We start from the raw sequence: 18,675 nt of genomic DNA, 5'->3' as shown, positions 1-18,675 counted from the left end.
TTTAGTTGTAGTTTCTTGGCAAGTCTCGTCAATGCTAGGCAAAGGCATTCATTGTCCATTAAGACTACAAATTCCAAAGAGCAGTTGAAGGTGGAAATACTTCAAAGGTTATCACTTATTCCCTCACGACAGCCCAAATCATAATATTTATCTACTTTTGCATCTACTCAATAAAGTGAAAATTATCAGTAAATATAGTTAACACTTGAAAAATAAGGTACTTGTTCAAACTCGGTAGGTCTCACTAGACTAGCTCAAGATAGTTCTCCCTCTACCCTGTTGCTCACGACACCAACGACAATATTGAGTGAGTAGTATTTGCTCCACGTGATTTGCTCAATCCAGTACGGACAACATTTTTAAAGCACACTTGGCGCTTTAAGGGATTATAAAGGACGAGCAATTGTTGTGTAAATGTGTATGCTAACGACAATTTATGTGGCAAAAAAGGAAACAAACGAAGGGAATGTTCATTTCCTATGTGATGTTCTTTGCTGGACAGTTTGTGGACCAATTGGCTTCCACGGGGCGGGGCCTGTGGAAAACCAGCATGCAGTTATCTGCGGTGCTGGAGAGAGCGGCAGTCCTAGAGAGGTACAACACATCAGCTCAAGCATCGCGCGTCTACACTGAGCATCGGTAAGAGCGGTTTTACACTATCCTCGTAAAGTCAGTAATGATTCAAGGTCAACAAATGTGATGAGAACCGGGGTATTCTTTATTAAGCTACAGTTTTTTGATATAATGCAGACGTGTGTCACATAATTATGTCCATAAATGTGCAGAGATGCGACTGTGCCATTGTCAGTACTGTGGTCTTGTATGAATGCGTTTTGATATTTTATTATTTGCTGTGGGAATGAATAATGAACGCACAAAACCATATTTTTCAATCAGTAGTGTACACAAAAACGTTTATAGTATTATTTATTATTTTGTGCCTGTTGCCGTGTGAATCATTTTATGCATCCAATGTGGTGGTTCTTGTCCTTGAAATACATGATGGCATGATGGTGGGTGTGAATTTACGAAGCAGATTGTAATATCCTGCTCCTATTCTCCCCTTACGACCCCCCACACCCCCCCCCCCCCCCCACACACACACCCCCAAACACACACACACACACACACACACGCACAGCATTTGTGATTGGCAGTCAATGATTGCTTTATACAGGTAGAAATCCCCCAAATGTGATTCAATAGTACAGTCCAAAATAAGTAGTACTAGAAATATAATTTCATATATGACACAACAGAAATTTAAACGAGGAAAACAAAAACAACAAAACCCAGTCCAGGGTGTATACCCCGCCTCGATCTCGCCCAAAAGTAGCTGGGATAGGCTCCAGCCTACCCCACGACCCTAGTGAGGACAAGCGGCGTAGAAAATGGATGGATGGATGGATTGATGGATGGGTAAAAAAAACATGTATTTGCAATAGGGATGTCCCGATCCGCATTTTTTGGCTTCCGATCCGATTGTTTTTTATAGTCTTGCTGATCCGATCCGGTACTGATACTTTTTTTTAAAATAAACTTTTGCAACAAACATGAATTTGTGGAATTGAATATGTTATGAAAATAGCTCTTCAAAGCATTCAAAATAATGCAACCAAAGTATTGCAGAATGTACTTTTTTTATTACACAGCATGACCAACAACAATGTTTGGCTTTTGTAACAAACCTCTTTGTGTCAGGTCCCTAATCCAATAAAAGATCCAATAAAAGATCAAATTGGAAAAAAAGTGGGTGTGCCAAATACTTTGAGGGTAGGACTAATCATTTGACATGGTTATAGATCAATATATTACATTTTTTTTAACAAACTCTCTTGAACGCAGTAGTAATTTATTCATGGTCCCTCGTATAAATGGCAGGGCACATATAGACAAACAATCATTCACACTCACATTCATACCTATGGACAATTTAGAGTCTCCAATGAAACTAACCTGCATGTTTTTGGAATGTGAGAGGAAACCGGAGTACCCGGAGAAAACCCACGCATGCACAGGGAGAACATGCAAACTCCACACAGACATTGTCCTGAACATATGTATGTTAACTTGTATATGTTTAAATGTATAATAGTCATTTTAAAATAAATTACTAAAATGCAATTGCTGGTCGTTCTCACAGTGTACTGTATTCAGATTCAAAATTGAAAATTTCCCATTGAGATGAGTTGTATTTGGAATGGGCCGCACGGTGGCCGAGTTGTTATCATGTTGGCCACACAGCCAGGCAATCGGGAAGATTGTGGAATCTCCGCTTGGGCCTCTCTGTGTGGAGTTTGCATGTTCTGCCCCTGGGTTTTCTCCGGGTACTCTGGTTTCCTCCCACATTCCAAAAACATTAGTCTTAGGTTAATTGGCGACTCTATATTGTCCATAGGTATGGATGTGAGCGTGAATGATTGTTTGTCTATATGTGCCTTGCGACCAGTCCAGGGTGTACACCGCCTCTCGGCCGAAGTCAGCTGGGATAGGCTCCAGCATAAAAGCATACTCCGCAACCATAATGAGGATAAGCGGCATAGAAAATGGCTGGATGGATTTGGAATCATTAGTTCCAAAGCCACCATAAAATCTGTATTAACTCTACAGGCAATGTTTTCGATGACATTTTAACTGCTGTTCACACATAAGCAGAATGTAATGGTAATGGTAATGTAACACATTAAGCGATGAAGCACCAACACTTTCGCACAAACACTTTCTTAACTTTACACGCTTACAGTACAACACTACCTTTACGTAACATGTGAGAAGCATATGGTAGCAAACCAATCCTCAGCTTGCTAACGAAAGCAACTGAGGTTGTAGTCTTCACTCAGTGCTTTTTTTGGTCAAACAGTACAAACAGATGGGACTCAAATGCTAGACACCAGTCACAGAATACCTATATCCAAATCCTTCGTACACGAAAAGCTGTTAAATACTGGCTGAAATTCCTATCAAAACAATGGGAATGGGAACAAAAACTGGTGTGGTGCTGAAGTAATACAAATAAAATACAAGCGCAAGCTTCAAGGTGTACAACAAATAGGTTGTACTGTATTTCACATGTTGATGCGCTGCCCTTGCTCATGACCCCCAACCAGACCTACATTCAAAATCCACCTCTCATATTTTTATGTTTGGAAATGGTGTAATGACCTCTCTGAATTCAAACAAACAGCATTGATTATAGTCATAATCTCTGTATAAATATGTGTACATGTAAATATATGTGATATATTTAATCTCATCATAGTAATCCTACTGTTAATCTCTCTCTGATATGTTGCCTGCTCTTTTCTACACGCTCCTCTCTCCCTCTCTCTCTCCCTCCTTTCGTATTTGTGTGTGTGTTATGTTCAGCGCCAGTGAGCAGTGTCAGTGTATTCTGCCTATTCCTTCCAAGCACTGCGCTAATTGCATTTCAATAATTAAATGTCTTTCAAATCAGCCTCGCAAAACCAAACAAGACCATAGATGCAGGACTGGTGTGATGTGACAGCCGAAACATTCTAAATGTATGTGTATGTGTCAGTCAAATACATACTGTGTCTCTTCGCAGGCTAGAATCCACTGTGCGCTGCTGCATAAAATAAAACAACTCTTAATCTAGGTTTGACCTGAAGTAAAGTATGTTCATGCTGACGGTTGCTGAATTTGCATTGCACTAAAAATGTAGGCCTCACAGGAATTTGCATGGAAGTGCACAATATCATAAACACAATGGAATACATTTACATTGTTTAATCATTAACTTCAAAATGCAAAACCAAAGAGATTTAAATTAATATTCTAAACTATTTACTAAATGTCAAATGCACTCAGAGACACACCACTTAGACTTTGTGGATAAATTGTGGATGAATGTTTGCGTAGGGCAAGGCCAACCACAGCCCCACACCCAATCCATGCTCCCCTTAATTTTGACTGCACAGAAGACAATGAGGACCTGGGGAGCATCCTGAAATGTGCCCCTGTCTGTCGCTATGGGACAGGTTTGTACTGCTCCCCCAAATTTAATTACAGTGATTGGGATTCACTGCTGTGTGGTGGCTGACCTTTGTGCAGTGTCGGGCCAGGCTGGACAGCGCGTTGAACTCCTGGCTAGAGATCCCTGTGGGAGGGTTACTCTGGCACTTCTCTGCACCGGTTGCTGGTTGGACTGGGGGCTTGCTTCCCCTGCTGCCTTCCACCTGGACCGGGCATGGTTAATCTCTGGTACTGCAACAAAGGTTTGATTTCATTGGTGTGTGGTGGGCAGTTGGGGATCTGCATGTGTGCCTAACTAGTGTGGTCCTGCGACCGTGGGCCCGGCTTGAACACTTTGGCTGCTGTAGGCAGGTTTCCTTCACCATGGGGGGCTGTCCTGCACTCCTGTGCTCCATTACGAGTCCCTACACGGGTTAGGTACCCTCCATATCCAAACCTCAGCACACCGTCTTGTCGGCATCTCTTACTCCCTGTATCCCCCACACACACACTTTTCCATGTGGCCTCCCTCTTTGTGCCCCAGTCTCCCTTCTCTTTGTCAGTTTGAGAACAAACCTTAAGTCTTTTCCTTTTTCCCACTGAAATAGGGTAGGTCAAATTACAGATCAAACTGCAATCTCACAACGATCATGTGTGTGTGTGTCCGTGCGTGCATGTGTGTGTATGAGTTTGTTGGCAGAGGGTGAGTATCATTCAACCACCTTGCCATGCAGCTCTTTAGACCTAGTTGTCTCACCTTACCTAAATTTTCCTCTACACATACTAGTGGTCTGTCTGGTTTTCCTCACATTTGGTCATTTAACTATGTACCACTTGTTTGACCACTGTGTATTTGCCCCTCTTTTTTTCTCGTCTCGATCAGTTCCTCTCTATTTATAACTCCTTCACATCTGTCCTCTGCCTCTTGCCGCTGGCTCCAGTTAGTAAGGATTAATAAAGGATTGTTAACCTCTCCCCTCACCCGCTGTCATGTGTACAGTGAGCACCCTGGGACTTTAAGTCGGTTCCCTAGCACATTGTGTCCTTTTCTAACAAGGCAAGCAATGAGCCAAGCCACTGAGATGATGCTGGGCTGCAGATAGGGGGAAATTAGTTTGATGTTGCAACAGCAATCGCCTGCTCATGTACAGAGATAATTGAAGGAGATGATCCTACTACATTACTTAAATAGAGCATTTTTTAATGAAACATACTGGTAACTCGGGATAGGCATCATCAATTGGTCAATTACATTATAGTTCAGAATTGAGTCAATTGTCCAGAGTTTATTACTGATTAACCGTGTCTTGAAGTAACTGAATGCATTACTTGGCTGCAACCAAAAGAGGCGCTGTTGAGTCTCAACTACTTCGCAGCCAGAAGAACAACATTACATCAGCTTTGTGAAGTTGAGCTACATCTACTCCAACCCTTTTCTCATCTAAAATTAATTCATAATAATTTGTCTATACTTTGATCATTTATTTCCACCATCTTCAATCAAATGTCAGTGAAACACGAATTCCTAGTGGTTACCAGCATTAGGGGTACAGTCAATTCATTTTCAACATGTGTTTTATAAGGTGTCACAAGATCTCGCAAGATTAAAATGTGACAGGGTACAGGAGCCGGGCTAATCGGTGAGCAGGAGGTACGATCTGGCAACGAGGACTTAAGGATAGGCAGGTAATTGCTTGCAGATGTGCCCAGGAGTCCCCACCTCGCAGGACTGGAGTGCACTGTAACCACAAGGCAGACTAGCGGTAGCAGAGCGACAAAAACAAGATGCAACAGTATCTCCCCCTCCTATAGGACGCCCCCTGGTGGCATACCTGGTTTGTTAGGGTGGAGACGGTGGAAGTCGCGGATGAGTAACGGGTCGAGGATACAAGAGCAGGATACCCAGGAACGTTCCTCAGGTCCATATCCCTCCCAGTCGATCAGATACTGAAACCCTCTACCCCTCCTTCGGGACTCCTAAATAGCCTTCACAGAATATGCTGGCTAGCCATCAATCATGCGCAGCTGGCTAGTGGACACAGGCTTCAGGCAGGAGACATGGAAAATTGGGTGTACCTTGAGTGATGGTGGCAGTTTGAGCCTGACGGAGAAGGGGCTGATGACAGAGTCAATGGAGCACGGCTCCACGAACCTCGGGGTGAGCTTCCTGCTGGTTACGGCCAAAGGTAAGTCCCTGGAAGACAGCCATACTTCCTGGCCGACACGGTAGCCGGGTGCCGGGATCCTGTGGCGGTCTGTCCTTTGTCGGTTGCGTGCCACCATCCAGGTAAGTGCAGCTCTTGTCTCCCGCCATATCCTCTGGGCCTGGCGAAGGTGCGTTGTACAGATGGTACTGACACTCCCAACTCCTGCGAAGGGGCGGGAAGGGATGGGTAAAGGTTGCAGCAGACCAGCAGGAGGAAGATGGGAAGTCTTGCTTCTGGCGAAGACGGAGCAGGCCGCGACAAACTCCTTGACATCCGACACCAGAGAAGGCCACCAAAATCTCTGTGCCACCGCCAACAGTGTGCGTTTGATCCCCGGGTGACAGGCCACTTGGAGGAGTGACCCCATTGCAGCACTTCAGATCTCAACTCCTCAGGAACGAACAGCCTCTCCGGGGGACACCCCTCCGGTAACTCCATCCCCTCAGCTGCTTCCGACACCTTCTTATCCACCTCCAACTGGACAGTCCCCAACACCCGGGCTACAGGTATGATAGTCTCTGGGGCCGTTTCCTCCTCCACGGGACCAAAGATCCCCGATAGGGCGTCGGGCTTGGTGTTGCATGAACCGGGTCTATATGTAATAGAGAAATTGAATCTGGTGAGAAATAGAGACCAACGAGCCTGGCGAGCATTGAGTCTTTTTGCAATTCTGATGTAGGCGAGGTTCTTGTGATCCGTGACGACCACAAAGGGAAGCAAACCAGTGCCACCACTCCCGCAGCGCGAGAACGATGGCCAGCAGCTCCCTATTACCCACATCATAGTTACCCTCTGCCTGCGTGAGGCGACAGTTGAAACAGTTGAAGTAATTCACTGGAAACATCTGTTGGTCATTAGGAACTGGGTGAGCGATAAATAATCCAAAAACTAATCTTCTTTCAAATATTTCACTCGCCAGCAGAAAGTGTAGCAGTTTTGTGAACATTGGGGCAGATGTTGTACGTATACATGGAAAAAATGCACTGAATGCACTGAAAACCTGCTACTGGATTGATTCTGACTTCATAATTTCATCCATCTGATCTGTAAATCCACCAAGTTCGGTTGTGTTGTCGCTAAGTCTTGAAGCAACCAAGGCATGATGGGTGTAACTCCAGTGCAACCTCTAAAATCAAACAACACAGTCTATTTGTTAAAAATTCTAAAATGTGGTCTACAGCTAGAAACACAGACAGTTTGAAAAGAAACTGATTGGGGCGTGCCAGTCTGGTGAGGTTATCTCTTTCGTACGTGTGCGTCCATCACTTGCTGTTGCTGTTGATAACCTTGTCTTTCGTGAGAACATGTAGGTCAACTTAGATGTGTGTGCCCCGGCAGATGTGATCCAGTCATGACTATGTTCAGTAAAGTCCCGTGGCCTCCGAAGTATGCCACCGCAAGGTGTAAGGTTTAAATGCCAGTAAGGATTAAGCTGCCAGTTGACGTCATTTTTTAATTGTGAAAATGTCAACTGCCGGATTATAAGGGAGAGATTGCTTTTAAAGGCAGATCAGTTTAATGACATTGAATTCATCAAATTGTCAAGATTAAAGGATTTTCCAGATGATATGCTTGTGTTAGTCATAAGGGGATGTTTAATAGCTTGGTGTTTGGTTTCTCTCTTTACCTGCAAGGCATGATGGGAACCCTACCTTTAAAGTTCCCAATAAACAGGGGCTCAAAGGCATAACTGGATGATTGTGAAAGAGTGCCACAACTGAAATGCTCAGAACGGACTTCCCAAGGCACACACAAAAGTTAATCTCTCTTTCCATATGGTCAGGAATTTGAAGTGGCAATTTTGCCTCATCCTTTTCCTGCAGCCTTTTTTTTGTCTTGCATTCCCAGGTAAACACACCAGTACAACGACATGTACACCCGTGCCAGTCATGCGCACAACAAGACTAAAACTGTAAATCTATCATTTACCACCTCAATGGACAATAATATCAATGAATGTTTTGAAAGGTATCGTTCAGTATCTCAAGGAATGATGATCTTGGTTGTACAAATGTCCTTTACACAATGGCAACACAATAGAAGAATATTAACACCAACAAACCATTGACTTACTACAAACTAAATGACAGTGAATTCAAATAGATTATTGCTTTTGGACCATATTTTCTTGATATTCAATGTCCCAGTTCTTGTCGACAGTCCTTGAGTTCTGATGAGTATTTGTTGTAGACGTATTTGGACGCTCTTTCAGGAAATATCTTCTCTACACCTTTAAAAACACCACTGTAACACGTAATTATAATCTATAATATACCACTTATCCTTATTATGGTCACGGGGGTACGCTGGAGCCTATCCCGGCTGGCTTTGGCGAGAGGTTAGTAATTATAATGTTTTTTTAATTAGGGCTGCAACTAACGATTATTGTCTTAGTCGATTAATCTAAAGCTTGTTGTTTTGATTATTCGAGTAATCAGTCGAGTAATCTTGCTTTGCCTAAAACACAAACATTATAGGTGTGCTTTGATGGATCACTAAGGAATTTAAAAGATATCCACATTTCAGAGGCTGAAACCAGAGGATATCTACATTGATATCTACAATATGATTAGTCGAATACCATACTAGTTGTCGATTAATTGGATTATCAAATAATCATTGATACATCGATTAATTGTTGCAGCTCTGTTTTTTTTTTAACTGTCTAATCTGACCAGTGTGTATACAAGCTACACAGTACTGATACTACAAGTACCAGAATGCACTGCAACAGCTGCTTTGTCATGTAGCTACTGCCTTCTTAGTACTCATGTAGCGTGCCTCTTTAAGTGTTACTTTTATGATGCATGAGTCGTGCAAAGTACAACACAAGTACGTTAGTATTATTTGTAATCTTTAAACTATCAATCAAAAAGAAAGTAGATAGCTAGAGGTAACTAGTTTATCCTCTAACAACTGCGTGTTAGTGGCATAAAGAACAGGTGTCAAACACAAGGCCCGGGGGCCCGATGTGGCCCGCCAAAACATTTTATGCGGCCTGCGAAACCCTTGGAATAATGCATGTCAATAATGCACTTCACCTCTGCCCCTCTAAATCTATTTGATCAGTCATTTTGACAGAAAAATTGTTCTGCATGCGGTTCTTCTAAACGTCAGTATTGTCTAATCATACAGCAAGATATTCCAAGCATTTTTCAAAAACAAATACTTGAATGTCTGCTTGTCACCATGACATTCTCACTTCACTTCTCATTTCAAAGCAAGTTATCCATCAATTTGTTAGTACAAATATAATAATCTAATGCGTGGGCAACTGTGTAATAATATTATGAGGTTATATTCATATTTAGATTCATAAAAACTGACAGTTACAAGTGGCCCTCTGAGGGCAGCCGTAACTGCGATGTGGCCCTCAATGAAAATGAGTTTGACACCCCTGCCTTAAAGGAACAAAGTTTGTTTGAATCAGTGAGTTCTCAGTGATAGCATGTGTGTACACTATCGCGACCTGCAGTCAATAGTAAATTACATATTTTGCAAAAGTATTAGTCCACCCCTCACTTTATATTTTTACCTTTTTCATAACAGCCATGCCCCTGCAGAGATGTTTTCATTGATGGCAGCCATGTTTTGCAACCAACCGTGCTCAAATTGTGCATGTGCTTGTCAGTCTCCCAAAGGTGTGTCCCATATTTCATGGTGATTCTTGAAATTTCAAATCAATCTGCCTAATCCTATCAAATTTCAGGGTTTAATATCAACACCGCCGTGTGATGGGTTTGTCAGCACAGGCATCACAGTAGCACATCCTTTTGTGTGCAGAGCTTCAGGAGTAGGTTTTCCTCATTTATTTTACATGACTGTACCTATACTAACAGAATTGAAGGGTTTCAGAGGTGGAAAACGACACAAAAGTACAGTAGAAAACTAATCCGGAACGGGCACTAGTATCCTAGCTGCTGCCTATTGTTGTTGCTATGGACAGTCTGCATTGTCACCTGCACATAGAGTAGCAAACCAGCAGATTCCAGCCTGTCATCAGGGTAGATGAGAATGGACATTGATTAACTGTAGCTTTAGTTACCTCACATCTGCCTTCAGCGAGATCAGTGCAGAAACACTGGATGATTTCAAGTCCTTCATTTAATTAAACGAAGATTAACCTCAATTGAAGGCAGATGGCAGACATGTGTCTAATATGCGATAATAACTCATGAACTGCATTGTTTTGTTTTGTTGTAGCAGTAAAATCACCAGACTTGCAGAGACATTACAAAGATCAAATGTCTGTTGTTTCATTAAACTGTTTTAATTTGGGATAGTTTAGGTCTATTTTCAACTAATTAGCAGGAGTTGTCCTACACAAGTTGGCCATTAAAGTTTACAGTGTTGCTGATGATTATGTTTTCGTCCTTGCTCAGCTTACACCTCTGCTTCCTGTTCTTTCGTTATTGTCTCCTCTCCTCCATCATCCTCCTCCTGCCCTTCACCTCCTTTGCTCTTTAAACACAATAATCATCCGAACACATTTGTCTCTGTCCATCTCCTGTAATTCCTGCCCGTCCCATAAATAATGCTGTCATCTGTTTTTCTCTTCATGCTTCTGTCCACAACCCTGTGCCCGCCCAATCCCCTTATGCTTGCTCAATCCACTCATCATCTACACTGGTTCCTGTCTCACCTTTGCCAATCCCTCCCTTTTCCCACTAAGCTGTCACTGCAGCAATGTGGATCCTGGACATTTCATCCCCGCTCCTCTTCTTCCTCTCCCTCCTGTTGCCGGGCTACGGTTGCCGGGCGGCGGACATTCCAGAGGACATTACATCAAAATTCTCTCTCAGACTGTACCATCAGCTCCAGGCGGCGGGGGGCCAAGACAACATTGTTTTTTCCCCCCTGAGCTTGACCGCGGCCCTGGGCATGGTGGAGTTGGGAACCAGGGGATTGTCGATGGAGGAGATCCGACACGCCGTTGGATTTAACCACTTGTTGCCAGGTGACAAACAATACTTGGCTTTAGCTTTGGCCTGCAGGTCAAGGAGTTGGGGTCTGATGCAAATGGTGGCACAGCACAGCCGTAATTATCGTGTGTTTAGACTTTGTCAATGCACGACAGCAGGGTTGTCCAAACTTGTAGAAATGCAAAGATGTTTTTATATTAAAATTTAAAAAAGGTCCGCTTATTAGTATGAACTTCACACTGTTTTACATTGGACTTTTTTGCTCATTTTTCCTTTTTTTTTTTATTCAAAAAAATATTTCAACTTTCTTCTCGTCCATTTTGTCTTGTAATATTGTGTTTTTACCCAACTTAAAATTGCAACGTTATTCTTTCTTTTGTTTGTTTCTCACAATATTATGATTTTTTTAAATTATAGTACTTATTTTAGTCTTTAATATTGTAACATATTACAATTTTCTCTTACTGTAATTCCCTCTGAATATTTTGTCTTTATTATTAGAAAATTACCGCTCTTTTTACAGTTTTTACTGTTTGTTTTTGTTTTTTAGTTTTCTTGTTTAATAGAATTTTTAGAATGTGCTATGGGCCAATAAAAAAAAAAAAAACGTCGGCTGTAAATGGTCCCCGGGCTGTTCTTTGGACACCCCTGCACTAGAGTCTAGCACATCTGAACACATTTTTGGATGTGGTAAATAAAGTTTCTGTAGTCAACCATATTTGATTATGTAAACTTTAGCTAAAACAGGTCCGATATGGTTCACTTTGAGTTTAGGATAAAAAACAACTATTTTAATGGCTTCCCATCATGCATTTCTTCCTAGCGAAGCATTTCATTGGCCATGGCTGCAGGGGCACTCCCTCTGGTGCACAGAGGAAAATGAATGAATCACTGCAGCGCCCCGGCAGCCATGGCCAATGAAATGCTTTGCTGTTTAGAAATGCATGATATGCTAGCCCTAATATGCCATTTTATGACATGGACATGTGTGGCTTATAGTCCGGTGCGGTTTATATATGTACAAATCTGTTTTTCTCTCAAAATTTTGTGGGTGTGGCTTAAACACCGGTGCGTCTTATACAAATTACGGTACTCTATTAATACTTCATTCCCTGAAATGTTAAGTTAACTGAAATAAGTTTTCTTATAATATTTTCTACTATTATAGCATTATGTTTTTATTGCTATAAAATCTAATTTTTGTCCTCACAATATTATGCCTCCTTTCACCTTATAATAGTCATCCCTCTCCACTTTGAAGTTTGAATTTCGCGACTTCAGTCTATCACAGTTTTTGGAAAATATATTAATAAATCACGCCATTAAGTGGTTGAATACGGCCTATTATTAGTAATATGCATATTGAAGCAAATTGTATGTATTTTTTTGCCTCAGTTAAGCATTTTCAAGCATAAAAAATGCAAAATGAACTAAAACACATACATAAAGCATTCAAAAGATGCAGGTGCTGTGAATGATATGTTGTGTTCTGTCTAAAACATGGGCTACTGTTGCTGCAGTAACCCATGGCAAGCTAAAACTCAACTCTGCAAGCCCGACTTCACTTACTGTCCGCCTGCCACTCCACTCCCCTAGGGAACACATTTATAGCAACACACACAACCAGAAGTCTTATTTACAGAATTTATTTACAGTATGTCTTCAATGCCTTATATATTGTTATTATGTCTACTGTATTGGGTAATACGAGTGTAAAGGTGACTATATCGGTGTTCAGTTCATGTCTGAAGGGCTCTAATAATGTTAAAAACTGTATTTAGAAGGTGGTAAACAGGTTTCCTACGCTCTAACTACGAAAGTATTCCATTTACATAAATAAGGAATTCTACTTGGTGGAAATTCGCTGATCAGGGTCAGGTCTGGAACCAATTTACCTTGATACACGAGGGATTACTGTATGCCAATTATATTCTCGAAATGACATTTCAATTTGTAACTTTATTGTATTATCGGGGTTTTTTGCTCTCTGTGTGGCCCTTACAGTCTTTCGTACTCTGCAGTACATCCCGATGATATGGCTTTGCAAGGACTTTCAACTGTTTGCTCTCATACTTAATGACTGAGTAGAATGCCTTGTCGTGGTGGTGTGCTCAGTGGTACTGCTTTTGAACCATTGACACTACAAACATTTACCTTGGAGTCCAACAATTAAGCTCATGGGAATACATTTATTCCTTGAGTTACATAAATGCACCTCGGTCTCCGAGAGTACATAGGCAACTAACTGATGACTGATGTTTTTCTTTGTAAATGTTTTCTCCCTGCCTGCTTAATCCCTTGCATTATGAATATACCTGTGTCATCCAGGCGTGGAGTTCTCTTTGCTCCAGAACCTGACAGCAGCACTCTCTGCGGATGACAGGCAGTACACAATCCGCTTTGCCAATACCCTCTTCCTGCAAGAGGGCATCACCTTTAACCCCGAATTCCTGCACCTGATGAAGAAGTATTTCCACGCCAACGTGGAGACCGTCGACTTCAGCGAATCGGCAGCTGTGGCCGAGCAGATCAATAACTGGGTGGAGAATCATACAGAGAGTGAGTAGAAAAAGAAGACCAGTTGGACTTGTCCCACTTTCAAAAGCAACTAAGGTGGACACTTTACTCAACACTTCCTTATAGGTAAGATCCGTGACCTTCTATCTGCTGAGGACTTCAGCAGCGTGACTCGTCTAACCCTGGTCAATGCCGTCTACTTCAGAGGCTCGTGGAAAAACCAATTCAGGCCAGAAAACACCAGAACCTTCTCCTTTAGCAGAGATGATGGCTCGGAAGTCCAGACACTCATGATGTACCAACAGGGAGACTTCTACTATGGTAGGACAATCACTTCTGAGCATTTACATTTCCTGACGAAAAATATCCACGGAAGTTGCTGTTATACTCATTACTTCTGCCGAGCACAAGACAAGTAGTACACATTTGATTGCAGTTTATTTATAATTGCTTAGTTAGTTGGTTAACAGGATTAAAAATGACAGCTTTCATACACTTTGTATTTAAGTGAAGCAATAGAGTGCGACACTGCAGTGCCTGCTGCCGTCCTTTTTTTTTTTTTTAATCAGAAGGGCTGCCAAAGGAAATTACATCATCCTCTCACTGCATCACTTCTAAAGTTGGTGCATATGAGCTATTTTGGTGCAGTGCGTTTGCACACTTGCATACACCAACATTCACAGGGTGCTCACGTACTGATGCATGCATGCCTGTTTGTTTGTAGGGAGTTTGCTAGTGTGTGTGTGTGTATGAGAGAAGGGTTTGAAGAATAGGGACAGGTCCTCAGAGAGAAGCCTGTGTTTTCATTTTCATTTTCAAGATTGCGTTAAGTTGAACAACCCCAATGTCTGCAGCAATGTTGCCTCAACTTTGCAAGTCAAAAAAGAAAGGGAGTATAGGAGAAATGTCAAACATAAAACTTATCTCTTTTCCTTTTAAACCTTTCATTTTGTTGTGTCTCTGCTATTAGGAAATGGAAAGCCATGATTTATTATTTTTCGTGTGTCAAGTTTAATTCGTTCCTCGATGAATCCTGATGAATTAAAAAAAATTTAATTATACAGTAGATATATCGATATATTTGCTTCAATTATACAACGGCATTAAAAAAAGAATAGAATTAAATACAATACTCAAAGTTTATTAGCAGCGGTTATATTGTAACTGTAGTATATTGTTATACAACTCACGAGAATGAGACGAGACAAGATTTTAACAATAATTTTAAGAATGAAAAAATATGAGTTTTTCATTTAACTGAATCACAAAACAATGCAGGTGTTTGAAATGTTTACTGTCCCACAAATTGACGCTAAACAATATTATTGTCAAAATATTTTGAGACCAAATAAACAACTGTTATGTTAACATAATAATAATAATAATAATAATATCATAATAATGCATTATTTCCTTTAATATGTCAATAATATAATAATAATGTCATCTTCCACTCTGTACAGGTGTGGAATTCATGTTTAATTTTCTTACAGGCAGTTTGTACTGTCTGTTAAACTTTTGCAGCATTTCTTGAAATGCTGGGTTTTCAACTGAGCAGTATTTTTTATTTGTATATTATTATTATTATTATTTTAATATTTAAAGAGCAGTATTTTTTTTGCAATGACTTTTTTTGAAGGCACCATTTTGCGCTGTTCCGTTGTATTTACTTTGACAACCAAATGTCTCAGTGAGTGTTAACTGTCGGGACGAAGGCTCGGCATCTTGTTGTGTAATTTTTTTTGCCGGATGGGAAAACTGGGTCGGGTGGATCTGTTTGAGGTGTACAAGTTTGTTTTGTTGCCTTCAAAAATACAATAAGTAATAAATTGTGCATACAGGCTCTTTTGTGTTGATGGGCTCACCTTGCTCATTGTTAATATTCTCACACGGGGGCTGTGGCACTTGGCTTTGCAAGCATCTTTTTCCCTCCTAATTTCTACTACGTGCACTTCACATTCATGTTCAAATTCAATTGCATTGCTCCTCACGAGGCTCCACTCTTTTGATGTTGTGTGTATGTAATACTAACGGCCACGCCTCCCCCACAGAGACAAAGCAACTGTATGACTGACAAGAAGTCTCACTCTGTTCCCCGTTGTTCTATGAAGCGTCTAGGTGTTAACCAATGCACAGAGTGAAACCTCTTCCTGCCTGTTTGGAGGCGAAACACGAGGAAAACAGACACACAGGCACATGGCAATATATGGAGGCCAGCAAAATGATCGAGTTCATTTTCATTTATTGTGTGTTTAATTAATTTCTTTATTATTGTGAGAGTTTTCTGTAATGAGAAATCTTGTCAATTGACAAGCTCACGAGACCTCGTGACACCCCTATATTATGCAGTACTTAATTTAAGCAACTGATACTGACATTTTCATGATTACAACTTAAGCCTATAAATAGTTTAGTCAGCTAAATAGTTTAGCTGACGTGATCAGTTTACTCTTTTTTTAACGTAAAAACACTTCTTCAAGATTGAGTTTATACCTTGAAGTAAAGCGTGCAAGGTTTTTAATTAGCATTTAATTAAATTACTGTTATATATTAGTATTAATAATCAATTTAAACATACTCACACGCTTCGTCAATCACGGCGTTCAATATGCCTAGAGGCGTACAGCTATGGGGTAGCTTGTAAGCAGGTACATGCTGTGAGCATCAGTGCATATGTTTGTGTGTGTGAGTGTGAGTGTGTGTGTGTGTCTGTGTGTGTGTTTGTAATCATATCTTTGTGGGGACAAAGATCTGTTTACACAGTCACGTCATGGGGACCGATTTCGGTATGGGGACCAAAAATCAGGTCCCCATAAAGAAAATGGTATTAAATTAACCCAGAAGCTGTTCTGAAGGTGCCCGTGTGGTTTTTAGCATTGGCCCACAACACATGGTTTTCAATGGCTGTGTGTGTGTGTGGCATGCCCACAAGCTCCCCCAGTAGTTTGTGGCTGGTACTGCACACACTCGCTCTCCACACACACTTTTCCATAAATGGTTGGGTGCCGCCCACTTCCTGGTCCCCATAAGGAATGATTATAGAAGAATTTACAAGTCAAGAATTTGTGTGACACAAGGTAAGTGCATTTGTGTGACAAATTAGAATTACCTGAATAAGTGTTCAACTGTCATTCAACTTACAGGAAAGTTATAGTTAGTGCAGCTAGCTTGCTGCAGCAGGGGAGTGCATAATCTTGAGAGGTGTGTATGTTTTTGGCCTTCTCCTGTATGTTGATAGACTGTTAAAAAAACAAAGACATGAGGGCCAAAAATAGATACTTCTCAAGATTATGCACTCCAACTTTACAACAGTTTAAAACTACATGTCATAGCCAGTTTAAGACAAGTACACAAAGAGGTTCAATGTAATATATCGAATAATATATGCACTCGGTGTGTTGAAGGTGTGTTGTGGGGACACCGTCAAGGCCCAGACTACATTGATGACAAACCAAAAAAAAAAATCCCTGTGAAGTTTAAAATTCTGCTCAAGTACTGCACTTGCACACAACCTCTAAATGTAGTATGTTAAACACCTTAGTGTACAAGTACATTGCCATCACAACAAACATTTTCCCACATAACAAACGTTTAGAAGACAATTCACCAGTGTGTGCCCCCAATCTACTGCGAACAAGTACACAAAGATGTTCTATGTAATATATGTAGAAATGTAGTGATCGTGCAATACTTGTAGCATAATTTAAACTTCACAGGAATATTTTTTCCTTGTTAATAAACAGTGTATTTTGGACATTTACGGCGTCCCCACAACACACCTTCCACCAGAGTCTGGGTACACACTCTTTGTGAAAATATTGGAGAATCAGTTTCATCCACAGTTTTCACACACAGGGTCAGGTCAAATTCTTGTCGAATGTGTGTTGTGGGGACGCCGTCAAGGCCCAGACTACATTGATGATAAACCAAGAAAAAAATCCCTGTGAAGTTTAAAATTCTGCTCAAGTACTGCACTTGCACTCAACTTCTAAATGTAGTATGTTAAACACCTTAGGGTGCAAGTACATTGCCAGCACAGCAAACATTTTCCCACATAACAAACGTTTAGAAGACATTTCACCAGTGTGTGCCCCCAATCTACTGCAAACAAGTACACAAAGATTGTAAATGTAATATATGTAGAAATGTAGTGATCGTGCAATACTTGGAGCATAATTTAAACTTCACAGGAATATTTTTTCCTTGTTAATAAACAGGGTATTTTGGACATTTACGGGGTCCCCACAACACACCTTCCACCAGAGTCTGGGTACACACTCTTTGTGAAAAATTGGAGAATCAGTTTCATCCACAGGTTTCACACACCGGGTCAGGTCAAACTCTTGTCAAAGATGTGTTGTGGGGACGCCGTCAAGGCCCAGACTACATTGATGATAAACCAAGAAAAAAATCCCTGTTGGGTTTAAAATTCTGCTCAAGTACTGCACTTGCACTCAACTTCTAAATGTAGTATGTTAAACACCTTAGGGTGCAAGTACATTGCCAGCACAACAAACATTGTCCCACATAACAAACGTTGAGAAGACATTTCACCAGTGTGTGCCCCCAATCTACTGCGAACAAGTACACAAAGATGTTCTATGTAATATATGTAGAAATGTAGTGATCGTGCAATACTTGGAGCATAATTTAAACTTCACAGGAATATTTTTTCCTTGTTAATAAACAGGGTATTTTGGACATTTACGGGGTCCCCACAACACACCTTCCACAAGAGTCTGGGTACACACTCTTTGTGAAAAATTGGAGAATCAGTTTCATCCACAGGTTTCACACACAGGGTCAGGTCAAACTCTTGTCAAAGGTGTGTTGTGGGGACGCCGTCAAGGCCCAGACTACATTGATGATAAACCAAGAAAAAAATCCCTGTGAAGTTTAAAATTCTGCTCAAGTACTGCACTTGCAGTAAACTTCTAAATGTAGTATGTTAAACAACTTAGGGTGCAAGTACATTGCTAGCACAGCAAACATTTTCCCACATAACAAACGTTTAGAAGACATTTCACCAGTGTGTGCCCCCAATCTACTGCGAACAA

General features: G+C 41.1%; 1 protein-coding gene across 3 annotated transcripts in view; it reads left to right on the top strand.

Annotated features, from left to right (window-relative positions):
- Positions 1–522: 522 nt before the first annotated feature.
- serpini1 (serpin peptidase inhibitor, clade I (neuroserpin), member 1) overlaps positions 523–18,675 on the top strand; it is a 29,568-nt gene continuing 11,415 nt past the window's right edge. The window contains exons 1-5 of one of the 3 annotated variants that reach the window (XM_054793609.1): positions 582–639; positions 3,367–3,521; positions 10,852–11,136; positions 13,430–13,660; positions 13,745–13,939. In XM_054793609.1, coding sequence (XP_054649584.1) covers positions 10,866–11,136; positions 13,430–13,660; positions 13,745–13,939 — 697 coding nt within the window. In that variant the 5' untranslated portion in view covers positions 582–639; positions 3,367–3,521; positions 10,852–10,865. Of the gene's footprint in view, positions 640–3,366; positions 3,522–3,567; positions 6,686–10,851; positions 11,137–13,429; positions 13,661–13,744; positions 13,940–18,675 lie in introns of those variants that run through there. The other 2 variants (XM_054793607.1, XM_054793608.1) reach the window with 2 other exon arrangements.

This window comes from Dunckerocampus dactyliophorus, chromosome 12, assembly GCF_027744805.1.
Source record: "Dunckerocampus dactyliophorus isolate RoL2022-P2 chromosome 12, RoL_Ddac_1.1, whole genome shotgun sequence".
Lineage (NCBI taxonomy): Eukaryota > Metazoa > Chordata > Actinopteri > Syngnathiformes > Syngnathidae > Dunckerocampus > Dunckerocampus dactyliophorus.
This window is presented reverse-complemented; position numbering and strand designations above follow the sequence as displayed.